The sequence below is a fragment of the Mercenaria mercenaria genome, chromosome 1, assembly GCF_021730395.1.
Source record: "Mercenaria mercenaria strain notata chromosome 1, MADL_Memer_1, whole genome shotgun sequence".
Classification (NCBI taxonomy): domain Eukaryota; kingdom Metazoa; phylum Mollusca; class Bivalvia; order Venerida; family Veneridae; genus Mercenaria; species Mercenaria mercenaria.
The window spans coordinates 49,482,949-49,505,444 of NC_069361.1; the positions used below are offsets into that span (position 1 = coordinate 49,482,949).

A 22,496-nucleotide genomic window follows, 5' to 3' on the forward strand; every position below is an offset into this window, starting at 1 on the left:
AGTGATAGGGCTTACGGAGTAAATGACTCCTAATGTTTTTGGGGTCACTCGATCAAAGTCAAGGTCACAGGGGTCAGAACAAGAAAAACTGTTTCTAATCAGAAACTTGAGAACCATTTGACTCAGGTGCTTCAATTTTCATAGGGTGGTAGGACTAATAGAGTAGCTTACCCCTACTGTTTTTGGGGCTAGTCAATCAGAAGTCAAGGTCACAGGGGCCAGAACATGGAAAACCTTTTCAGTTCATTTACTTGAGAAACACTTGACCGAGAATGTTGAAACTTCATAGGTTGATTGGCCATGCAAAGCATATGACCACTATTGATTTTTCCGTCACTCAATCAAGGTCAAGGTCACAGGGCGAACATGGAAAACTATTTCCAATCGATAACTTGAGAACCATTTTATCCAGAACCTTCAAACTTCATAGGGTGATAGGACTTAAAGAGTAGATGACCACTATGTTTTTAGGGGTCACTCGATCAAAGGTCAAGGTCACAGGGACCAGAACATCGAAAACCGTCGCCCATCCATTACATGAGAACCACTTGACCCAGAACGTTGAAACTACAAGGGAAGATTGGATATGCCGAGTATATGATTTCTTTTGAACTTCAGGCATTAAGCCAACCATCTGTGTCTCTTTGACTTTCACTCAAGTCCCCTATTGACTTCTTACCTATTACTACTATGCTTTAGGGGGAGACATGTGCTTTTCTACAAAAGCATCTTCTAGTTACCGTTAGTTTTGAACAATAAAATATGATGATATTTTTATGCTCTCCTCACCGCTGTGGGTTTGAGTCTCACTCTGGGCGTTGAATTCTTCATTTGAGGAAAACATCCAACTGGCTTATGGAAGGGGCATCTTGGGTCTTCCTCCATCATCAAAGCTGGAAAGTCGCCATATGACCTATGATTGTATCGGTGCAACGTTAAACCCAACAAAACAAACAAATTTTTGAATGCATCCTTCCGCGTCCACATGTTGTGATACCTCTTTTTCTCCCTTTGTCTCTGTAATTACTTGATGGATTTGCTTTAAACTTTAAATAGTTTTTCCTTATCATCACCTACATCATCTGGCACATGGGCCATAACTCTTGCACAAATATTTTATGAATTATCCCCCTTTTATGGGAACGCCCCTGGCGGGTGTATGGGTGGGCGGGCGGCGTCCACAGACTTTGTCCGGAGCATATCTTCTTCATGCATGGAGGGATTTTGATGAAACTTGGCACAGTTGTTTACCATCATGAGACAGAGTGTCGTGCGCAAGAACCAGGTCCTAGGTCTAAGGTCAAGATCACACTTAGAGATCAAAGGTCAAATTCAAGAATGACTTTGTCCGGAGCATATCTTCTTCATGCATGGAAGGATTTTGATGTAACTTGGCACAATTGTTCACCATCATGAGGCGGAGTGTCATGCGCAGGAAACAGGTCCCTAGGTCTAAGGTCAAGGTCACACTTAGAGGTCAAAGGATACAAGAATGAAAACTTTGTCCGGAGCATTTCTTCTTCATGCATGGAGGGATTTTGATGTAACTTGGCACAATTATTCACCAACATGAGACGGAGTGTCATGCCCAAGAAGCAGGTCCCTAGATCTAAGGTCAAGGTCACTCTTAGCGGTCAAAAGATACAAGAATGAAAACTTTGTCCGGAGCATTTCTTCTTCATGCATGGAGGGATTTTGATGTAACTTGGCACAAATGTTCATCATGATGAGACGGAGTATCATGCACAAGAACCAGGTCCCTAGGTCTCAGGTCAAGGTCACACTTAAGAGGCCAAAGGTCAGAGGCAATAATGACCTTGTCCAGAACATTTCTTATTCATGCATGGAGGGATTTTGATGTAACTTGGCACAATTGTACACCATCATGAGACGGAGTGTCATGCGCAGGTCCCTTCTTTAGAATTACTTCCCCTTGTTGTTACTATGAATAGCTTATATTGTAACTTTTTCATTACTAGTCGTTGGGAAAAATCGAGACCACTTTTCTGTAGTACAACATGCATGTTACATCCAATTTGAGGTGTATTTTTACCTATCTTTCCCGCTTAAGGAGTTTTGTTTGGACTTGAACATTTTTGTCGGGGGTGGGGGGGGGGGGGCGGTTATGATTCACTTCCCTTATATTAGTTGTTACTATAAATAACTTATATTGTAACTTTTTTATAATTGACCGTAGGGAAAAACCAGGACCACTTTTCTGTGGTACAAGATAGATGTAACTAACTTTCAAATTTTAGGTGTATTTTAAGGTATCTCTACCTGGTAAGGAGTTTTTTGTGGATTTAGAAAAACAAAAGAATTACAATAATTACTACACAACCACAGAATTAAAATTCCATTTGCAAATACAAGTACTAGTGTAAAGAAATTTGCTATGATGGGCGTATATTGTGACATCCTGGCACTCGTGTACTTAGAATTTCAGGTTAAAATTTTGGTGCACTTTCACTTTATCTCAGTTATTACTAAATGGATTTGATTCAGACTTATTTGATTCAAACTTCAAATAGTTGCTCCAAATTATTAGCCACATGATATGGCACAATGTCATGGTGCATTACTTTTGCAGAAATTTCCATGAATTATGTCCCTTTTATACTTTAAATGTTTTGATACACTTCTCTGTCTCTGTAATTACTAAATACATTTGACACAGACTTAAGCTATTGTTCAATATCGTCATCCACATTGGAGTAATTAAACACCCCAGTAACAGTCCCAGCTTCCTCAGATGTGCCCAGTTTCACTATCCAGCATCGAAATAGTCGAGCGTCTGCCTTCTGTGACAACTCTTGTAATATGACCTAAGGCAGTTAGTTATGTGATGGGGCTGGTTGTCTGCCCATCTGTCTGTCAGGAATTTAGTTTCTGCGCCATAATTAAGAATGCTTTGACTCTCAAACTTGCTCTGCACACTACATTGTTCATGGGCAGAGGATGACTGCTATTGATTTTGAAGTAAATGGATCAAAGGTCAAGGTCCCTGTGCTAGTACAAAAACCTAAACTGGTCAGTATCTTAAGAAAACCTATCTTCAAACTTGGTAGGCGCATTGTTCAGTGGCAGTAGATGACCTTTACTGATTTTGTGATCAGTGGGTCAGAAGTCAAGGTCACAGTGCATGTTGTAAATACAAAACAATATAACTGCTAACAGTCTTGAGAAGGCCTTGACCTATGATCCTTAAACTTTGCCCATTGTCCATGGACATTGAATGAACCCTGTTGATTTTGAGGTCACTGGATGAAAGGTCAAGGCCACATTGACTGTTAGTACAAAAAGCACATTCACCATAGACCCTGATTGGTTGGTCTGATGGACAAATAGTTTGATTGTTTTGGTTGTTCATCAGACTTGGTTTAGCATCATTATACGGTCTTTTGCCAAGTTTGTTTAAACAGGGGCACTTGGCCACTTATAGTGGCCACTAGAGCTACAAATAGAAATACATTTAAACAACTTCTTCTGATAAACTGCTTGATTTATCTTTATCAAACTTGTCTTCTCCCATTTTTTTTCAAATGGGGTGCTTGGCCGCTAGAGCTGATAAAAGAAATACCTTAAAACAACTTCTTCTCATGAACCGCTTGATGGATCTTAATCAAACATGGTTCGTAGCATCAGTGTAAGGTCCTTTCTCAAATTTGTTCAAAATTGGGGGCACATTGCCCCTTGTAGGGGCTGCTAGAGCTAAAAGTAGAAATACCTTTAGACGGCTCCTTCTCATGTACTGCTTGGTGGATCTTCATTAAACGTGGTCTGCAGCATCAGTGTATGGTCCTCTCTCAAATTTATTCCAATGTTGTTACTTGTACCACTTTTATTCAAGTTTGGGCACCTGGCCTTTTTAGGATCTTTATCAAACGTGGTCTGTAGAGTCGTTGTAAGGTCCACTCTCAAATTTGTTTAAATGAGGGCACTTGACCTGTTTTATGTTTTTGTATGCTATACACAGATGTTTACATCCATGATTCAGTGTGTCATATGTTTATTCAAGATCAAATAGTCAAGGTCAAGTGAGTAACTTAGGACCACCATGACCCTCTTGTTTATTTTTCAGGATCAAACACAGCCTGATGCAGCATATACATGGAAAGAAGTAGAAAATGGTACTGGTACTTTTTAGATAGTTTTAGAAGTTTGTACGCCTGTTTCACAATACTTTCGTATGAAGTCAGTGCGAATATCATTTCGTACGAACATTTTTTACACTTTCGGAAAGCCCATTTCTCCCAATGTAGAAAATTATTTCCTTTGTAATGGTGAAATCTGTAATAAAGGCCAAAGTAAGCATAAAACAACAGACATACTTTACAACAGATTATTATTATTATTATTATACCAGATTTATATAGCGCCCTTTTCATGAAAAACACGTTCAAAGGCGCTTTACATATAGCAAACGCAGCCACACAGGGCGCGAAATTCATCCTCTACTAGTACAGACGCAGAGCGATCTGACCAGAGGGACAGAGTGAGATAAAGCCCCCAGAACAGATAAAGAGAAATACATTTTAGATACAGGCCTGTCCGGCTAACTTAGCCTAGCTGTTTGCGAATAGACAGTCTGGTTCTTTAACGTGCCCGGTGTATAGCACCGATACACGCAAAGCCGTCTTTCCTGGAAAGAACCAGTACAGGCCTCTTAGTTAGGTGGGAGACACTCAAGAGCATCAAGATGTAGAATAAATGATAGAAACTGAAAGATGGTTATCTCTTAGAGTAATGTGTATAAATATATTCGAAGTTCCTATTTCAGAATAAATAATTAATCATTCTCCGTATTGTTTAATGAAAACAAAAAATAAAAGAAGAGAATCTCGCGCTAAAGTGACGATAATACCTTGTAGGCTTTTTTTCAAAATCAGACGAGCTATATAAAAACAATATCTGTTCAACAAAGTGGTGTCTCTTTTTAAAAAAAGAAAAGACGGAAAAAAATAACTCGAAATACCAAGCGCAACAAAATGATAAGATAAGATTTATTTTGAGTCGGTAAGACTACAACAAATAAAAAACTTACTAGATATACAGCTAGATACTAACAGGCAGCACTGGTTTGCTCAGTGTGTTAAGAAGACGTGGTTGATAACTGCATCACATCGTTGCCATAATTATATGATAATATTTGAAGGTCCCTACATAATTGTGAAAAGGTTGAAGTACGTAGTTCCCTAATAAGTTCATTTAGGTCAGACAGCTTTTAATTATAAGGATCAGGTAACAGCATATGCGACATGGAAACACTCATATACCTGCTAAAAAGTATGAAATAGGCGATATATATATGTTAGAAGCATTTGACAGAGGGCACATCATACAATCGGGTTCCTTTGTTTTAGAAAGTGAAAGTAGATTGATTCGATGACTACTATGTACAATACACTCAAGTAATAAGCCTAAACATTGTCAATGATTCTATTCAAGAGCAAACCACTGTAACAGTTTTATTAGCTCACCTGAACCAAAGATTCAGGGTGAGCTATTAGTATAGGGTGGATGGTCCTGCGTCCGTTGTGCGTCGTCCGCCGTCCACATTTTTACTTAAACATCTTCTCCTCTGAAACTACTGGTTAGAGTAACACCACATTTGGTCTGTAGTATCCTGGTGAGATCCTCTATCAATTTTGTTTAAATGGGGGCATTTGGCCCCTTTTAGGGGCCGCTATAGCTAAAAATAGAAAAACCTTTAAACGACTTCTTTTCATAAACCGCTTGATGGATCTTTATCAAACTTGGTCTGTAGCATCATTATAAGGTATTCTCTCAAATTTGTTCAAATGGGGGCACTTGGCCCCTTTTAAGGGCTGCTAAAGCTAAAAATATAAAAACCTTGAAACGGCTTCTTCTCATGAACCGCTTGATGGATCTTCATCAAATTTGGTCTGTAGCATTATTATAAAGTCCTCTCCCAATTTTGTTCAGAGCTAAAAATGGAAATACATTTAAACGACTTCTTAACATGAACCCTTGGATTGATCTTCATCAAACTTAGTCTTTAGCATTATTATATGGTCCTCTATCAAATTTTTTCAAATGGGGGCACTTGGCCCCTTTTAGGGGTCGCTAGAGCTAAAAATACAAATACCTTTAAACAACTTCTTCTCATTAACCGCTTGATGGATCTTTATCAAACTTGGTCTGTAGCCTTGTTATATGGTCCTCTCCCAAATTTGTTCAAATGGGGGCATTTGGCCCCTTTTAGGGGCCGCTAGAACTACAAATAGAAAAACCTTTAAACGACTTCTTCTCATTAACCGCTTGATGGATCTTCATCAGACTTGGTCTGTAGCATCATTATAAGGGTTTCTCACAAATTTATTCAAATGGGGGACTTGGCCTCTTTTAGGGGCCGTTAGAGCTAAAAATAGAAATACATTTAAACAACTTCTTATCATGAACCGCTTGATTGATCTTCATCAAACTTGGTCTGTAGCATCATTATAAGGTCCTCTCTAAAATATGTTCCAACGGGGGCATTTGGTCCCTTTTAAGGGCCGCTAGAGCTAAAAATAGAAATAACTTTAAACGACTTCTTCTTATGAACCGTTTGATGGATTTTCATCAAACTTGGTCTGTAGCATCATTATAATGTCTTTTCTCAAAATTATTGAAATGGGGGCACTTGGCCCCTTTTAGGGGCTGTTTAGGCTAAAAATAGAAATACCTTAAAACAACTTCTTCTCATGAAACGCTTGATGGATCTTCATCAAACTTGGTAAGTAGCATAATTATATGGTCCTCTCCCAAGTTTGTTCAAATAAGGGCACTTGGCCCCCTTTAGGGGCCGCTAGAACTAAAAAAAGAAATACTTTTAAAAGTCTTTTTTAATTTAAATTTTTTTTTTTAATTCTATTTTAAATTTAATACTTTGTCACAAGCAAGATCTAATTAGGTCAAAGTCTGTCTCAGGTGAGCGACTTAGGCCCACTTGGGCCTCTTGTATATATTATTTCGATCCTAACACGTTATCAAGTATAATTGTAATCTACATCTTTAAGATATTCTCCAAATAATTGCCCATTTAGTGAGCTTTTCTTTCTCCAGCGCGCCACAATGACGTCTGACGCAATGACGTAATAATTTGTAAGGGTAACGCATGTATGTTATAACATCTGCTTTATCCCGAGGGATTGGTTGGTGCCCGAGCATGTTAGGGTGAGGGTACCAATTTATCCCGAGGGATTCTGAAGATGTTAAAACACGAAATAAAGGTGCGTTAACACTATTCTAGCATAACGCTAAAACTGATAAATGAATACATTTCACTCAGCATTAAATTTTCATGAAATGCGCGGGAATGTCTGAGTTTTTAGCTCACCTAGTGACAGGTGAGCTTTTGTGGTTGCCCTTCGTCCGTCCGTCCTTCCACAATTTCTTGTGAACACGATAGAGACCACATTTTGAAATTGATTTTGATCAAACTTGCACACAACTTGTATTGGCATAATATCTCGGTTCCTTTCGAAATCTGGTCAGATCCCATCATGTGTTCCAGAGTTATGGCCCCTTAAAGGGCCAAAATTTGCTATTTTGGCTTGTGAACACAATAGAGACCACATTTTGCAATTGATTTTAATTAAACTTGCACGCAACTTGTATTGGCACAATATCTCGGTTCCTTTCGAAAACTGGCCAGATCCCGTCATGGGTTCCAGAGTTATGGCCCCTTAAAGGGCCAAAATTTGCTATTTTGGCTTTTGTAGTCATATAGAGACTTCATTTATGGTTTGATTTGATACTATCCCTACTTTTTGTTGACAAAATTCCTACTTTTACCCTACTTTTTATCACACCTGAGCCAAAGGCTCAGGGTGAGCTATTGTGATCGCTCACCGTCTGGCGTCCGGCCACACTTTCCTTTAAACAACATCTCCTCTGAAACCATTTGGTGGAAGTTGATGAAACTTGGCCTGGATGTTTCTTGGATGGTCTCCTTCAAAAGTTATTTAAAGAATTGAATTCCACACAGAACTCTGGTTGCCACGGCAACCGAAAGGAAAAACTTAAAAAATCTTCTTGTCCAAAACCGCAAGGCATATAGCCTTGATATTTGGCCTGCTGCATCATCTAATGGTCCTCTATGAAGATTGTTGAAATTATGCCCCTGGGGTGAAAAGAGGCCCCGCCCCGGGGGTCCCAAGTTTTACATAGACTTATATAGGAAAAAACTTTAAAAATCTTCTTGTCTGAAACCATAAGACCTAGGTCTTTGATATTTGTTATGTAGCATTGCCTTGTAGTCCTCTACCAAGATTATTCAAATTATTACCCTGGGTGAAAAGAAACCCCGCCCCGGGGGTCCAAAGTTTTACATAGACTTATATAGGGAAAAAAACTTTAAAAATCTTCTCGCCTGAAACTGCAGGGCCTAGGCTTTTGATATTTGATATGTTGCATTGCCTAGTGGTCCTCTACCAAAATTGTTCAAATTATATATCTGGGGTGAAAAGAGGCATTGCCCTGGGGATCCCAAGTTTTACATATACTTTTATAGGAAATTTTTTTTTAAATCTTCTTGTCTGAAAGTTCATGACCTAGGCCTTTAATATTTGGTATGCAGCATTGCCTAGTGGTTCTCTAACAAGATTGTTCGAATTATGCCCCTGTGATGAAAAAAGGCCTGACCAGGTTTGGTGAACATGGAATATGTTTATTTCATGAACACTAGTGACCAAACCTGGTCACTAGTGTTCATGCACCAAACCTAGTCACTAGTATTCATGCACCAAACCTAGTCACAAGTATTAATGCACCAAACCTGGTCACTAGTATTCACACGCTAAACCTGGTCACTAGTATTCAGGCACTAAACCTGGTCACTAGTATTTACATATCAAACCTGGTCACTAGTATTCACGCACCAAACCTGGTCACCAGTATTCATGCACCAAACCTGGTCTCTAGTATAAGGCATGCACCAAACCTGGTCACTGGTATTCATGAACCAAACCTGGTCACTAGTATTCACGCACCAAACCAGATCACTAGTTTCCATGCACCAAACCTGGTCACGAGTATTCACGCACCAAATCCGGTCACTAGTATTCATGCGCCAAACCTGGTCACTGGTATTCACACACCAAACCTTGTCACTGGTATTCATGCACCAAACCTTGTCACTGGTATTCAGGCTCCTAATCTGGTCACTGGTATTCACGCACCAAACATGGTCACTGCTATTCACACACCAAACCTGGTCACGGGTATTCACTCACCTACCTGGTTACTGCTATTCACGCATCAAACCTGGTCACTGGTTTTCATGCACCAAACTTGGTCTTGTTATTCATGCACCAAACCTGGTCACTTGTATTCACGCACCAAACCTGGTCACCGGTATTCACGCACCAAACCTGGTCACCGGTATTCATGCACCAAACCTGGTCACCGGTATTCACGCACCAAACCTGGTCCACGGTATTCGCATACCAAACCTGGTCTCTAGTATTCATGCACCAAACCTGGTCACCAGTATTCATGTACCAAACCTGGTTTTCAGTAATCATGCACCAAAACTTGTCACCAGTATTCACTCACCAAACCTGGTTACTAGTATTCTTGCACCAGATTTTGTCACTGGTATGCATGCACCAAACCTGGTCACTAATATTCATGCACCAAACCTAGTCACTGGTGTTCATGTACCAAATCTGGTCTCTAGTATGCATGCACCAAACCTGGCCACTAATATGTATGCACCAAACCTGGTCTCTAGTATTCATGCACCAAACCAGGTCACTAGTATTCATGAGTGGGTCTTTCTCAAGAGTTCAATCTCTGGGTTGGGCATATGTTTTCTGTGACAAAATTTGATAAAAGACATTGTTTCTGAAGGCATTTCATCGTCCACCTCTGATTCATGTGGAGAAGTTGGCAGTTACTTGTTGAGAACAGGTTAGTGCTTGTATTGAAACACTGGTAAATATAATAGGTTAATTGCCCGCTGTAACATAACTGAAATACTTCTGAAAAATGGTGCTTAAGGTAGTTCTGCATGTTTGATAAACCGGAAGTGATGGCTTAACGTCATTTATCTGGATAACATAGAATAAAGCCTTGATTCAGCTTACGGAAATGAAAATCGTTTTATGATTAATGGCAACCCGTGAGTAAATTTATTACAATGGCAAAGTAACTATCTTTCTAAAGTTAAAATATGATGTTAAAACAACTGACACGTTAAATAATTCATAATTATGGCTTAAAACCATCTAGAAATGTGCGGATCACTATAATCATGGGCAGATATCTCAAAGACAAGCACATGGATCTATACATTTTATTTCACCTTATAATAGGCCATATGTTTATTTACGACTGTGAGAAGTTTCATTAAAATCTACATTGTAGAAAAATTTCTATTCACAAAAATGTTACGACAAATGTGATTTTCCTATAGATTCCAATACAGTCAAACTTGTGCTAGCGACCACCCGTGAATAGCGACCACCTGTAGACAACGACCGGTCTCTCGTTCCCCCGTAGAAAAATGTTCATAAAAAGGCCGTGAATAGCAACCACCTGGCGACCGCGACCAGTGACCGGCCTAATTCATTCCCTAGGGCCATATTTGCCCCCCTAATTTTTCAAATCAGTCTATCAAAACAATCAAGCACACGACACGAAACGTCAGGGTTTAATCAAAATCTTCATTGAAGAAAACAAATTGATCCGAATGTGCAGAACTACCTTAACCCATAACAAAAACATGTAAACACATGGGTCACCATAATCCTTTAAACAACTTTTCTCATGAATGGTTTCAATGCTTCTTTACAAATTTAAACTTTGTTTTGATCATCCTGGTATGAGCTTAAATTGTTTTGCTCCTTGTCACATATACTCTGCCTGTTTAGCTCAATAGATCAATACAAAGAGTGGAATGCTTTAGATCAGGAGGTTATTGGTTGAATTCCTGAGATAGTATGTATGTTCTCAGTGATTATTGACTGAAAACAGATTTTCTTTGTTTGTACATCCTCCAACTCTGATTTATTTTGCAAAATTGTCTGTAATTATAAATAAGATAGAGTTTTGAAAAAAAAATCAGTTGTGAAATTGTTAGCTATGTAGACAATTTTCATACTCCTGTAGTCGTCAGGTGATATAACTGGAATTAAAAATGTTATTGTCGTCTAAAAGTTATTAAGTTCTATCAGATTTATCTAGTAAATCCTACTAAAATATTGATAGAATCAAGGGCAAATTGTACAATTTACTTAAAGTATTCTTTTACTATAAATTTTAGCAGGGGCAAAAGCTGGTGAACTAAAGAAATCACTAACCCCCACTAGATGGAACGCATTAGGCTGCCAGCCAGAGAGTGTCGGTTGTCTCATATCAGATGGAATTATAGCTGGGACAGTGTTTAGAGTAGGAACAAGCTTTCTTATGACAGCATTCCATGTCATCAGTCACATAATTAAAAAAGGTATTTATATTTCAAGCTTGCAATGATGACAAACCAAGAAGCTATTGCTATACCCAGGGCATCAACATTGGATGTAGACAACCTGTTAACTAAAGTTATTTTCAATGTGCAGTTTCATATCTGTGTTACTACTATATAGGGATGGCAACGAATAGCATTTTTGGTATTTGAATATTCTGTCAACCTTCCAAACGAATATTTGGTCATCAATTGATAAATAGAACAGCTCAAAAACTAATGTGTAGCCCGTACGTACATGTAAGTAAGTTTCTTTGTACACACATTACACGTAGCCGACTTCTTATTATAATAAATTATTGGATGATTACGTGAAATACTTCCAAACAGCAGAAGGCATATGTAGCATTTTGACAGAAGATTAATGTAATAGAATGAATTTTTTTCAGTCAAATGAGGTATTCTAAACAGCTGAAGTGTTTAATGAGGACAATATAGGCATACAGACACTAAATAGGAAAATGGCGCGAAAAAAATTGGTAGTCGCATAATGGCGGATTAAAATAGTCTTCAGTTTCTTTTTTTTGCTCTGTAGAGCTATTTTCCTTATTTCCTTTGCATTTTTTCCCTTAAATCACACGACAGATCTATGCTTGACATTTAGGTAGCATTTTCATAATGAAATGATACCATGACTGACTTTGTCATTGAAACTTAGATCATACACCCTCACTACAATTTGGGGTCTCATTTTTTAACTGAATTTGCTTGACTGAAAATATTTTTCTTGCATCAAACATGACCCCCACTTTTCTTTTGATTTTTATTCAGCACTGACAATATTCTTCAAGAAAATGCAAGTTGCAGACATTTAAAATTGGTCCTGATGTGTGCTGCGGCCATTGGAAATATGTCAGTTTTATATAGAATAAAGAAGACCAGCTATTTAGTGTGTTGTAACCTATAAAGAAATATTTGGCATAAGTACACCACTTGTCTTAATATTGAGGTTTACCGTATGAAATGCATTTACTTGTTGCATTTTGCAAAAATTGTTTAAGTCATAGCAATTGGATGGTGCGATTTACGTCAAAAATATTCATTTGACTTGTTTTCTTCACTTTTAGGTATTTTTCTTTACTCAGATACATCTGTGATTGTCTTTGATTGTTATCTGAGTCATTAGATCAAGCGATGTTCGGTGTTGTTTTAATTACCAGCGCTTTGCACCTATTGTAAACAAGGCGATTTGTAACTGATCTGTATCAGTTTATGACCATTAAGTTTTCTAAAGGCCAGCAATTAGCAACATTAACTACAGGGTACAGTGTCATCACCATAGTGATGTACAATTTTGGCAGTCTAATATACAAAATGACACGTCCAACAGCGGCGAAGGCCATTTACACGCATATTTCTTATGACAGCTGAGCCCCGTTTGGCATTATAAATAAACGAACATTTTGGTTCTTTCAGTTAACTTTATCTATTTATCATAAATTTATATATTTTTTCGAATAATAGAATAGTAAAACAGTACTTGAATATTTGTGTAATGAACGAATATTCAAATATTTGTTGCCATCTCTAAGTTATAACACATCCCAACTGAATCAAATTACACACCGGCCTTCCCTATTGTTAGGCCAGGATACTTTGATATTGTTTTCAATAAAATTCTGTTTGTGAACAAGTTACTTTCATTAGCAATTATAATATGTTTAAGAAAGTGGAATATGGACAAAATCCCCGTTTCTTGATTTAACTGAAGGGGAACAAAATCCCCTCATTGGTATTTTTCAACATTATCCAGATTTTCAGTTTATTGTTTTAAAATTGATAAATATCTTCATAACTATTGTTTTATATTTACTTCTGAATTCTTTTAATTTTAAAGATTTTATTTCACAAAATCAACTGGAGGATTTTGTTGGCCTTGGTCAAATTGAGGAGGAGGTATTTTGTATGTGGGGTAGATAATAGTCTGCTCAGTGAGCGAGTATTCTAAAAGTCAAAGTAATTTGCTGCAACAGAGTATTTTTGGGATATAATAACCTTTAATAATAGCTTCAGTTATGTTCATTTTATTGGGTATTAATCACGCAACCACAACTTTAGATCATATTGTAGACTTGCCAGATGTTCCTCTGAGCATTATTTCTGTCATAGAACGGCACCTGGTTAGAACCATCAACCTTTTGCAAGCCAGCTGAATAGCCCTTACCCTGCTAAATTTCTATAATGAACTTGTCCATCTTCCAATAAGTACCATTAACTGTTAAAAGGGATACTTACCAAAAAGATACTGACTGAATGGCAAACAGTGCAGATCTTGATCAGACTGCACAGATGCAGGCTGATCATGATCTACACTGGTAGCAAAGGCAGAATCAATCCTGTACGGCAGGATAAGGGATAGACTTACCACAGGAATAAAGTCTGCAACACCAAAAAAGATTTTGAGCCCATAGCAGTGGGTTGCAAGTAATTTGAACTTGGCATACTTAATTAACTACTCTACCACAGAGCCCCTTGCATAAGTCTGAAAAAGAAGGTCTTTTATATAAATATATATTGCTGCTGTATATAAAAATGTTTGCATCCTTCCTTAAAAAGTTGAATAAAACCAGTGTTTGGAGTTCAGATGTTATGGAATTATATCACAATGCAGTGTTAACAGATATGTTATTTCAGTTCTAACATGTTATCAAGGATTACTATTTACATCCTTAACAACATCTACCAGATATTTGCCTGTTTTGTGTCATATTCATTTTTAGCACGCCACTATGACATTTGACATATTGCTGTAATGATTGTGACAAACCAACAATGATTTTGTTGCATAATTATGTAACAGTTTCTGCCTTCTCTGTTTATACTAAAACAAATTGAGTTGACTGTTACAAAATCTCTATGAAATGTTTTCATTTTTTTTATTTTTTAACAGATCCAAAAGGCCCAGATAATGAAGACAACTTTGACTGGCTGCAGCTGACATATGACAGAGTGTATCCCAACTTTAATGAGTCAGTAACTGATAAGCCAAAAATAGTGTCAAAAGTTTCTTGTATTTTCTATAACGTCACATTGGACGTGGCTGTTCTCCAGTTTGATGTCATCAGTGACCTGCCAAGAAAAATGATATTAGATACATCTGGATATTTAAAACCGGACAGAGTATATCTTATTGGGTTTGGACACCCAGAGAATACTTTGAAAAAGCATATTGACCCATCTTGCAAAGTTATACCATCTAACAGTTCAGAAATCAAAAATGCTCATGCATGGCTCCTAAAGGATGGCAACAGATCGTACAGAGAGAAAGTAGACAATCCTGATCTTGTAGATACTGGCTATCACGGGTATGATGATCCACAAAAGATAATCCTAAGCTGCTACCTCGAGCATGGAGCTTCTGGTGCACCACTTCTGGCTGTAGATAACAAGCGTAGTGTCGTGGTAGGCTTTCTTACTAATAGTATGCCAGAGTTTTACTTCCATTTGTCTGCAGAGGACCAAAGGGCTTTTCCCACAGCTTACAGATTTGAATATGGAACAAGAATGAAATACATTTATCATGCGATTCGAGAAGCCAATCCGGAGTTGGCCAAAGATATTTTTGGGGAACAATGAGATAAAATAATGCTGTTGAAACTTAGTACCTCGAACTCGTTTATCTTGAAATTATGGTTATATTGAAAGAATATTCCCTCTTAATGTATTCGTTTTCTGTTTCAATCAAATCTGAGACACTGCAACTTTGGTTGTGTGAAAGTAAATATGAAGTCCCTTGAGATACTGTAACTGTGATTCAACTGTAAAGATACCACCTGTGTCGGAGTACAGACAGTGAGGGTTGTGTGCCATATCTTTTATTCACTGTTTTGTGTCATTATGTTATGCTATGTGTCATAATTGTGACATACTTATCCCAAATTAACATCACAATTCCAGTCATCCTTGTTTAATAGTAGAACAAATTGGGTTGTGTTAGAATTGAAATTTATGTATAACATGTAAGATAGTTTTCTATGATAAAGGTACTGTGATATCATCGAATGTAGGACGTTTTGGCCAGCGGACATTTTGGCCCGGACGTTTTGGCCTAGGATCTTTCGGCCTAGGATGTTTTGGCCAGGCATTTTTGGGTGTAGGACGTTTTGGCCAAAAATAAATTGTGGTTTCATATCGTGCAAAATATGGTTTGGAGATTATTCTAAAGAATGTTATAGTAAAAGTGAACAAATTAAACTGATAATAAAACATACTCATGGTACTTTATTTTTATAATCTTTTTATATATATATTATACACATATAAACATATACACATTGTATATGTGTGTGTGTGTGAAAATATTTGCCATTTACAACAAACCAAAAGAGTTATGAAAGTAAATTTTATTCACATCATTAGTTATGAGGAATACATTTTCTAGAGATAGACCCTAAAATTTCCAATGATAGTTATACATTAAATAAAGTCTAGAAATTTATTTCCAAGTCCTTCAAATAACCAAAAATGATTTCATAAATGTGAAGGTTATGATAATTTTGTTAATATCAATAACAGAAGTTTTAATTTTTAATTTAAAATTGTGATCCACAAAGAATGGCAACTCTTGCCTTGGGCTAGTACTTATAAGCAGAAATATCTATTAGTTTACTTCCCTTGCAATTACACAATTGAGTGGAAAATGAAAACTGTTTTAGACACAATATCATACTTTTTTGCACAACAAAAACGTTTAGGATTTATTGATAGGTGCTTGATTTACCCCTCAAAATATGGTTCCTATTATTTTGTCAACTTACTTATGGTAAAAAGTTAACTTTTAACAAACCAATAATAAAATGAAATACCAGTTAGTAATTAATAGTGCAGATAATACAGTTTTGCTTGTATCAAAATGTCACAATAGAAGCACTTTTGTAATACAGAACACCTGGTAGGATTAGTAAAGGTGCAATTATATTGATCTCTATTTCCTATGACTACATTTTCATTGACTTACTTGTAGCATCAGTCTAAGAAACTGAATCCCAACGAACAAAAAGAAGTTCTTATAATGCTAGCATTAACTTTAATATACAAAACTTCATGTCCCAACGAACAAAAAGAAGTTCTTATAATGCTAGCATTAACTTTGATATACAAAACTTCATGTCCCAACGAACAAAAAGAAGTTCTTATAATGCTAGCATTAACTTTGATATATAAAACTTCATGTCCCAACGAACAAAAAGAAGTTCTTATAATGCTAGCATTAACTTTAATATACAAAACTTCATGTCCCAATGAAACAAAACTATAAAAAAAATTATGCCACAAATTGATCTCATAGTACAGATATATTTTATATGAACTTTTGTTTCAATAAAGTATAAGATATATTTTTGTTAGAGAATGTGTGATTTAAAATATGATGTGAACAAACTTAACGTTTTTTTTAAAGAATATATATTGTCATTTAGTAGTTGTAAGTGTAATAATAATGTGTTCCTTTTTGGAATTGACTATATGTTTTGTATAGAAAGTTGTTTTTTTAATAAACAACTAGCAAGATTTATGGGTTTGCAAGAAGTCCCAATGTTGTTTTTATCCATCTAAATTCATAGAAAAATAGTATTTAATCCTTGAATGAATTAATTCAGTTGAGAAATGAATCACAGTTTAGTTGTTCACATTTTTGTTCGGAGGCCAAAGGCTTATATGGATCCAGTGTCGTATACTTTTGAAGTTAACATATCTCTAAAACAAACTAAGTGGCTGACTAGCAGAGGTTGTTGGAACATGTAAACAGTCCAGTAAAATGCCAAAATTTCATATGTAACATAACATATTAACAAAAATGGTCTCCCAAGCAGTGCGACCTGTGGACTAGATTGCCATTGTGAATGGGGCAATAAAGTGTGCCATGCGGCCGCTGCATGGAAAGAATTCACTCAACGCGGCAGGTATTCTGATGGACATCTTCCGATACCTGGATGATTATTTTACATCGGATGATGCCTGTAAGCACCCCAACAGATGCCTGGATGTTGTCAGTACAGTCCGCGGACGATTTTGAAAGTAAAATTTTGAACAAAAATCATACAATCTCCATCCAATTCAAGCAATCACTGTCCGACGCCCTGCTTACAGTTGGACAATGCTGTGACAATGTGTTTACAAGTTCTCAGAAGGTGAAAGAGTTGTCTGGTTGCTGCTGAATTTAAATTTCCAGGCGCCATCTGATAAACCAAATCTTACCTTGTCACCATCCGATTTACTTGCTGCTGGACAGACACTGGAGGATTTTTCCTAATTTTCCCTTAAATACTCACTGTCTAGCATTCAGTTCACCATTTGTGACTCAGGGGCATAAATTTTAAGTTGTTTCAGAACTTAACGTTGTATTATACAAATCAACTTGGCTGAAGTATGTAAAATGATTAGTAAAGGACACAGTACTTCCAACTACAATGTAGTTCTTTCTTAATTTGTTAGGATGTTTCATAAGGTGCAAAAAAATGTGAAAAAGTAACTATTATGAAAATTATGAGGAGATATGTCTATTGATACATACATGTTACAGACTTCAAAATTATTTTATTTTTTGTGAGAGAAACATATACATTCAATTACATCTCCTTTATTTTTGATATTTATCTACCAAGTTGTTGTATCCAGTATAAATATAATGGATAGTCACATGGTTCAAATGCAAATCACTGACTGGAAGAGAAAATTAGGTGTATATTAGAGTGCTGTTTCTCCACACAAAATGTTTATTTCATGTTTATGTAGATACTATATTGTAATTGTTGAAATTTTTCAAGTATAAAATTTAAACATAATACATTTCTAACAATTTTATGCATAATATTTTGTTGTTTTGTTTTGCTTACTGTTAGAAAGATACATAACTAGTTAGTATTTTATTGTTAAAACTTATATATTAATATTAAATATATTAATTGTGAAACTGAAACATATCATATAAGGTTCCATATTTTCACTGTTCTTTGAAAACTCGTATAAGCTATTTTGTTCATTTTCCAGGAGACATTACCCTGAAATTTCTTTTTGGCAAGTCATCAGTGTTGTTTTTGTAAACTGTAGCTCATTTTAAAAAGACTTTTAAGGTTTTCTCTTTAATTTTGTGTATGGTTTTTATCAATACTTGTTAGTCCGGAAAAAATAATAAAGTTAAATTCCAGAAGTTGTCTATCTTTTAAAATATTTTTTATCACATATATTGAGTTTTATACTTTCCTATGACATTTGTACATATTTGAATTAAATGTTTATTGATTATTTTTATATGTTTCATAAGAACCTTTATCCAAGGAGAATGTTTTTGAAGGGATCAAATTATTTATATTTTCATGCTTATGCAAAATCTATTACTGTGAAATCATTTAAAATCGCCGACAGTTTCGCAGGGGATTTAATTTAGCACATTTTCATTTAAAGAAAGAAATTAAAAATTTTTTTTTTTTTAGAAATCACCAGCTTGTGCAAGTCAGTATTATGTACTGCCGTCAATTAAAGCGGTCCATTTTATGACCTAGTTAGATAAACAATATGACACTGTCAGACAGTCCAACTGATTATTGTTGTTAATTGACACTATGGTTCAGTAAAGTGTAAAAGAGCATTAAAGGATCGAGTAAAATTAAAAGGGTTTGAAGTCTTATTATGAATGGCGCTTGTCCAGTCACTCTAAAACTACAATGGCAGGTGCAAATATTCACGAAGTGGCGCTGTTACCTTCAATTACGCAATGTGACAAATTTGAATTTTGTGGACGACAAATGAATTTATACACATACGGTAATAATTCCAAAAATTACATTGTTTTCTGTCAAGGACAAAATAATCAATAAAAGAAATATTTCATTGCATTTGTAAGACGATGACAACGATATAAAACAAGCTTAAGTATTCGAAGCAATCGTAAAGAATAACCAATGAACCAATAATTATAAATGATTTAATCAGATTTCATAATGATCCATTTTGGTATAAACATATAAGTTCCTATCAAGACAACCTTTAACTGCCGATAAACTGTGAAGTTTTGAGAAAAATTGAAATACTAGAGTCTTATACAATACGCGTATTTCAGACATGAAATAAACTTGGATAACTATATATTAAATGGTTGAATAATAGCGCGGTCTTAAATTTGCGCATTGTTCGTAGCACGACATATAGGAAATTCGTCCTGCGCGAACAAAATTGATTTCACAGTAATAGCCATACAGAAGTGTAACACTGTATATTGTTTGATATTAACTTTGGCTCTGGCATTCTAATACTTTTATGTACTCTTACACAGTATGTTTTGTGCAGTTTTTCTTGCAATACTAGTTTTTCTATTATCTGTCTTTTTTTTTTAATGGGCATTCAAATATTACACTTAAAGAAATTACAGATAGATGTTGGTTTTTGCCCATCAACTTAAGTAGTGCTCTGTATGGTGTTCATGTATGATTAATTGTATGTGTACTCTTCGTTTTGTAGTTTGCCATTGCTGTAGTCACAGTGACATTGATACCTACGTTGTCTAATACAGAATATCTATGCAAGAGTTGTGTCTTAAATGAGAGGAGGTGCTTCCAATTTGTATTATACAACTGTACTTTGTACATTTAATTTCTACCATTGTAAATGTGTATAGAATATGTATAATAAGAAAATGCTGGTCTAGTCCTTATAAATTGACTATAAATCTCATACAAGTTGTTTCCTTGCATTCACTTTCTGTACTTTTATTAAATTTATTGTTGTATCTTTGTTCATATCACTTTTGTCATTGTATGAAAGTATATTCATTCAGCATTTGATTAATAGACATATATGACAAATTTGCCAAATACTTACCAAAACATTATTGAACATTTTAAAAATCTTTATTTTTACTAAAAAAAAAAAAAAAAATAAACAAAACAAAACAAAACAAAACAAAAAAACAACAAAAAAAAAAAACAGCCAAAAAAAAAATTACCACTTCCTATTGATGATCTTTTTATATTAATACATGTAACTTCAGTTTGATTTTTCATGTAAATTATAATTCAATGTCTCATTTAACCATAATATTCTAAACTTGCTCTGTTGTAGGATTGCTACGGCTTGCCCGAAGTCTAAGGCCAATACCTGCAAGACTATTGACTTGCAAGCCAATTGGCCATTCAAGTGTTTTACTTGACATCAAAAATGAGTTTTTTCGTTGTTAATGTTGGGCTTTGTCCCAGCAAACCTGTTTTGAACTATAGACTGGTAAAAAGCACAAACCATTGACTGGCACTGTTTATAAATTAAGTTATTTACTGGTAATAAAGCTTAAGACAGGGTGTATTTGAAATTAATAAATACAGTCAAACCAGTTGTAAGGACACCTTTGAATAAAGGTCCCTACTGTAAAACCTGCTTACACGGGTCACTATTTTCTCTGTAGGTTTAACCATAGATAGTATAAATTAATATGTGTTACAAGTGATTCTGCCTTCGCGACCAGTGCACACCAAGATCAGCCTGCACATCTGTGAAGGCTGATCATGGTCTGCACTTCGCTATTCAGTCAGTAATTTTCAGTGAATACCCATTCGATTAATAAATTGTTTGCCCAAATTGAATGATGGACCAGTCCATTTTAGAAATTTAGTAGGATATCGGTTAAAGACAGGTTTGACTGATTCCACATCTGTTTCCTTAGATTTTATGTAGAGAATTGATTTCTTTGCTAGTCTTGTCATTAATCAATATACTCAACCTTGAAAAATATGTGGGTGTCTGTTTTGGTTATTTCACTGTAAATAAATGTCATTGTTATAGTCCAGGGCATATTTTTACAGTTTCTTAAAATGGGCATTTAGCTACATGATCCTAGCTTTTTTCTTTTTCTTCAAAAACTGAAGAACGACAAATGGAAGATTTATTTGCCTCTTTTTAAATTCTTATTTGGCTCAAAACTCTCTTGGTAGATGACCTGTTAAAGTTTTTAAAAGTTATTGAAAACAGATTCACATTATCTGCAAGTCAGCAAAGAAATGTCTGCTAGATTAAATTTGTATTTAATGTGCACCACATAGAAATAGCTAGATAATATTTCTGAATTACTCTAGTCACGTCTGTATATAAATCCATCAGCTGGCCATGCAAAACTCCTATATGTACATACCATGTTCAGTATTAGGTTTTGCTTTTAAGAAATATTTTTCAGTGAATATTTGTTACAGACTGAAGCGGCCTTATCAGCTTTTTATTTGTGGTCTTGAATAAATTATTCCATTTAAAATATACTGCAATATATTTGATATGTACACATTTTTCATTGTTTTGTACATTTTACTTTCCAATATACATTTACAATTGTAATAAATAACATAGGTTACTAACAAAAGAACTGTGATAAGTACTTTCTTGTTCATTAATTAGTGTTACTTATTGTTAGTGTAATGGACAGGCTGCATGGTCAGTAAGTCAAAGGATTGACATTTAAGTATCAGATTGTCTTTCATATCTATCAATGTTTTACTTTACTAAATTGAAACAAGTATTTTAAACATTCTGGATTTATTCATTATCATTATTATCAATTATTTTATCTTTTAAATAATTGCTTTTATTTTTCACGAAATCGTCAGTTTGTCATCGCGTATCTATACCTAGGTCAGTTTGTCGTTGTGCATCTATACCTATACATGTATGATCATGTATGTTTACTGTAAGCTTTGTGAGACAAAACCAGTTTTGGTTCCAGGTCTATTATAAACGTTGTATATAAATAAGCCAGATTTGTTTGGGAACCAAACGTAATATACGTACATATATAACACAGAAACACGTGCAATATTCTCAGTTAAACTTGTACTACCTACGAAGTAACAACTGCTAGATTTTCATCTGAACGCCTGTTAGAATTTACATAACTAGACAACTGCATACTAGCACTGATGCCACGTGGCAGAGCTAGAAGAAGGGCTAGACAGGAGCCCGCCGGGAGGCAGGAACACGCCGGCAACATCAGACGCCAACCGGCCAGAAACGCTAGGCAACAACCAGCAGAGGAGGTTAGACAAGAACCCGC

At 35.7% G+C, this 22,496-nt stretch overlaps 1 protein-coding gene across 1 annotated transcript in view; it reads left to right on the top strand.

Moving 5' to 3' along the window:
- Positions 1-21,981, top strand: part of LOC123538728 (uncharacterized) — a 69,911-nt gene extending 47,930 nt beyond the window's left edge. Inside the window, exons 12-14 of the mRNA XM_053547094.1 lie at positions 4,082-4,130; positions 11,273-11,455; positions 14,364-21,981. Of these exons, the coding sequence (XP_053403069.1) occupies positions 4,082-4,130; positions 11,273-11,455; positions 14,364-15,049 (918 nt within the window). The 3' untranslated portion in view covers positions 15,050-21,981. The remainder of the gene's footprint in view (positions 1-4,081; positions 4,131-11,272; positions 11,456-14,363) is intronic.
- Positions 21,982-22,496: the final 515 nt, after the last annotated feature.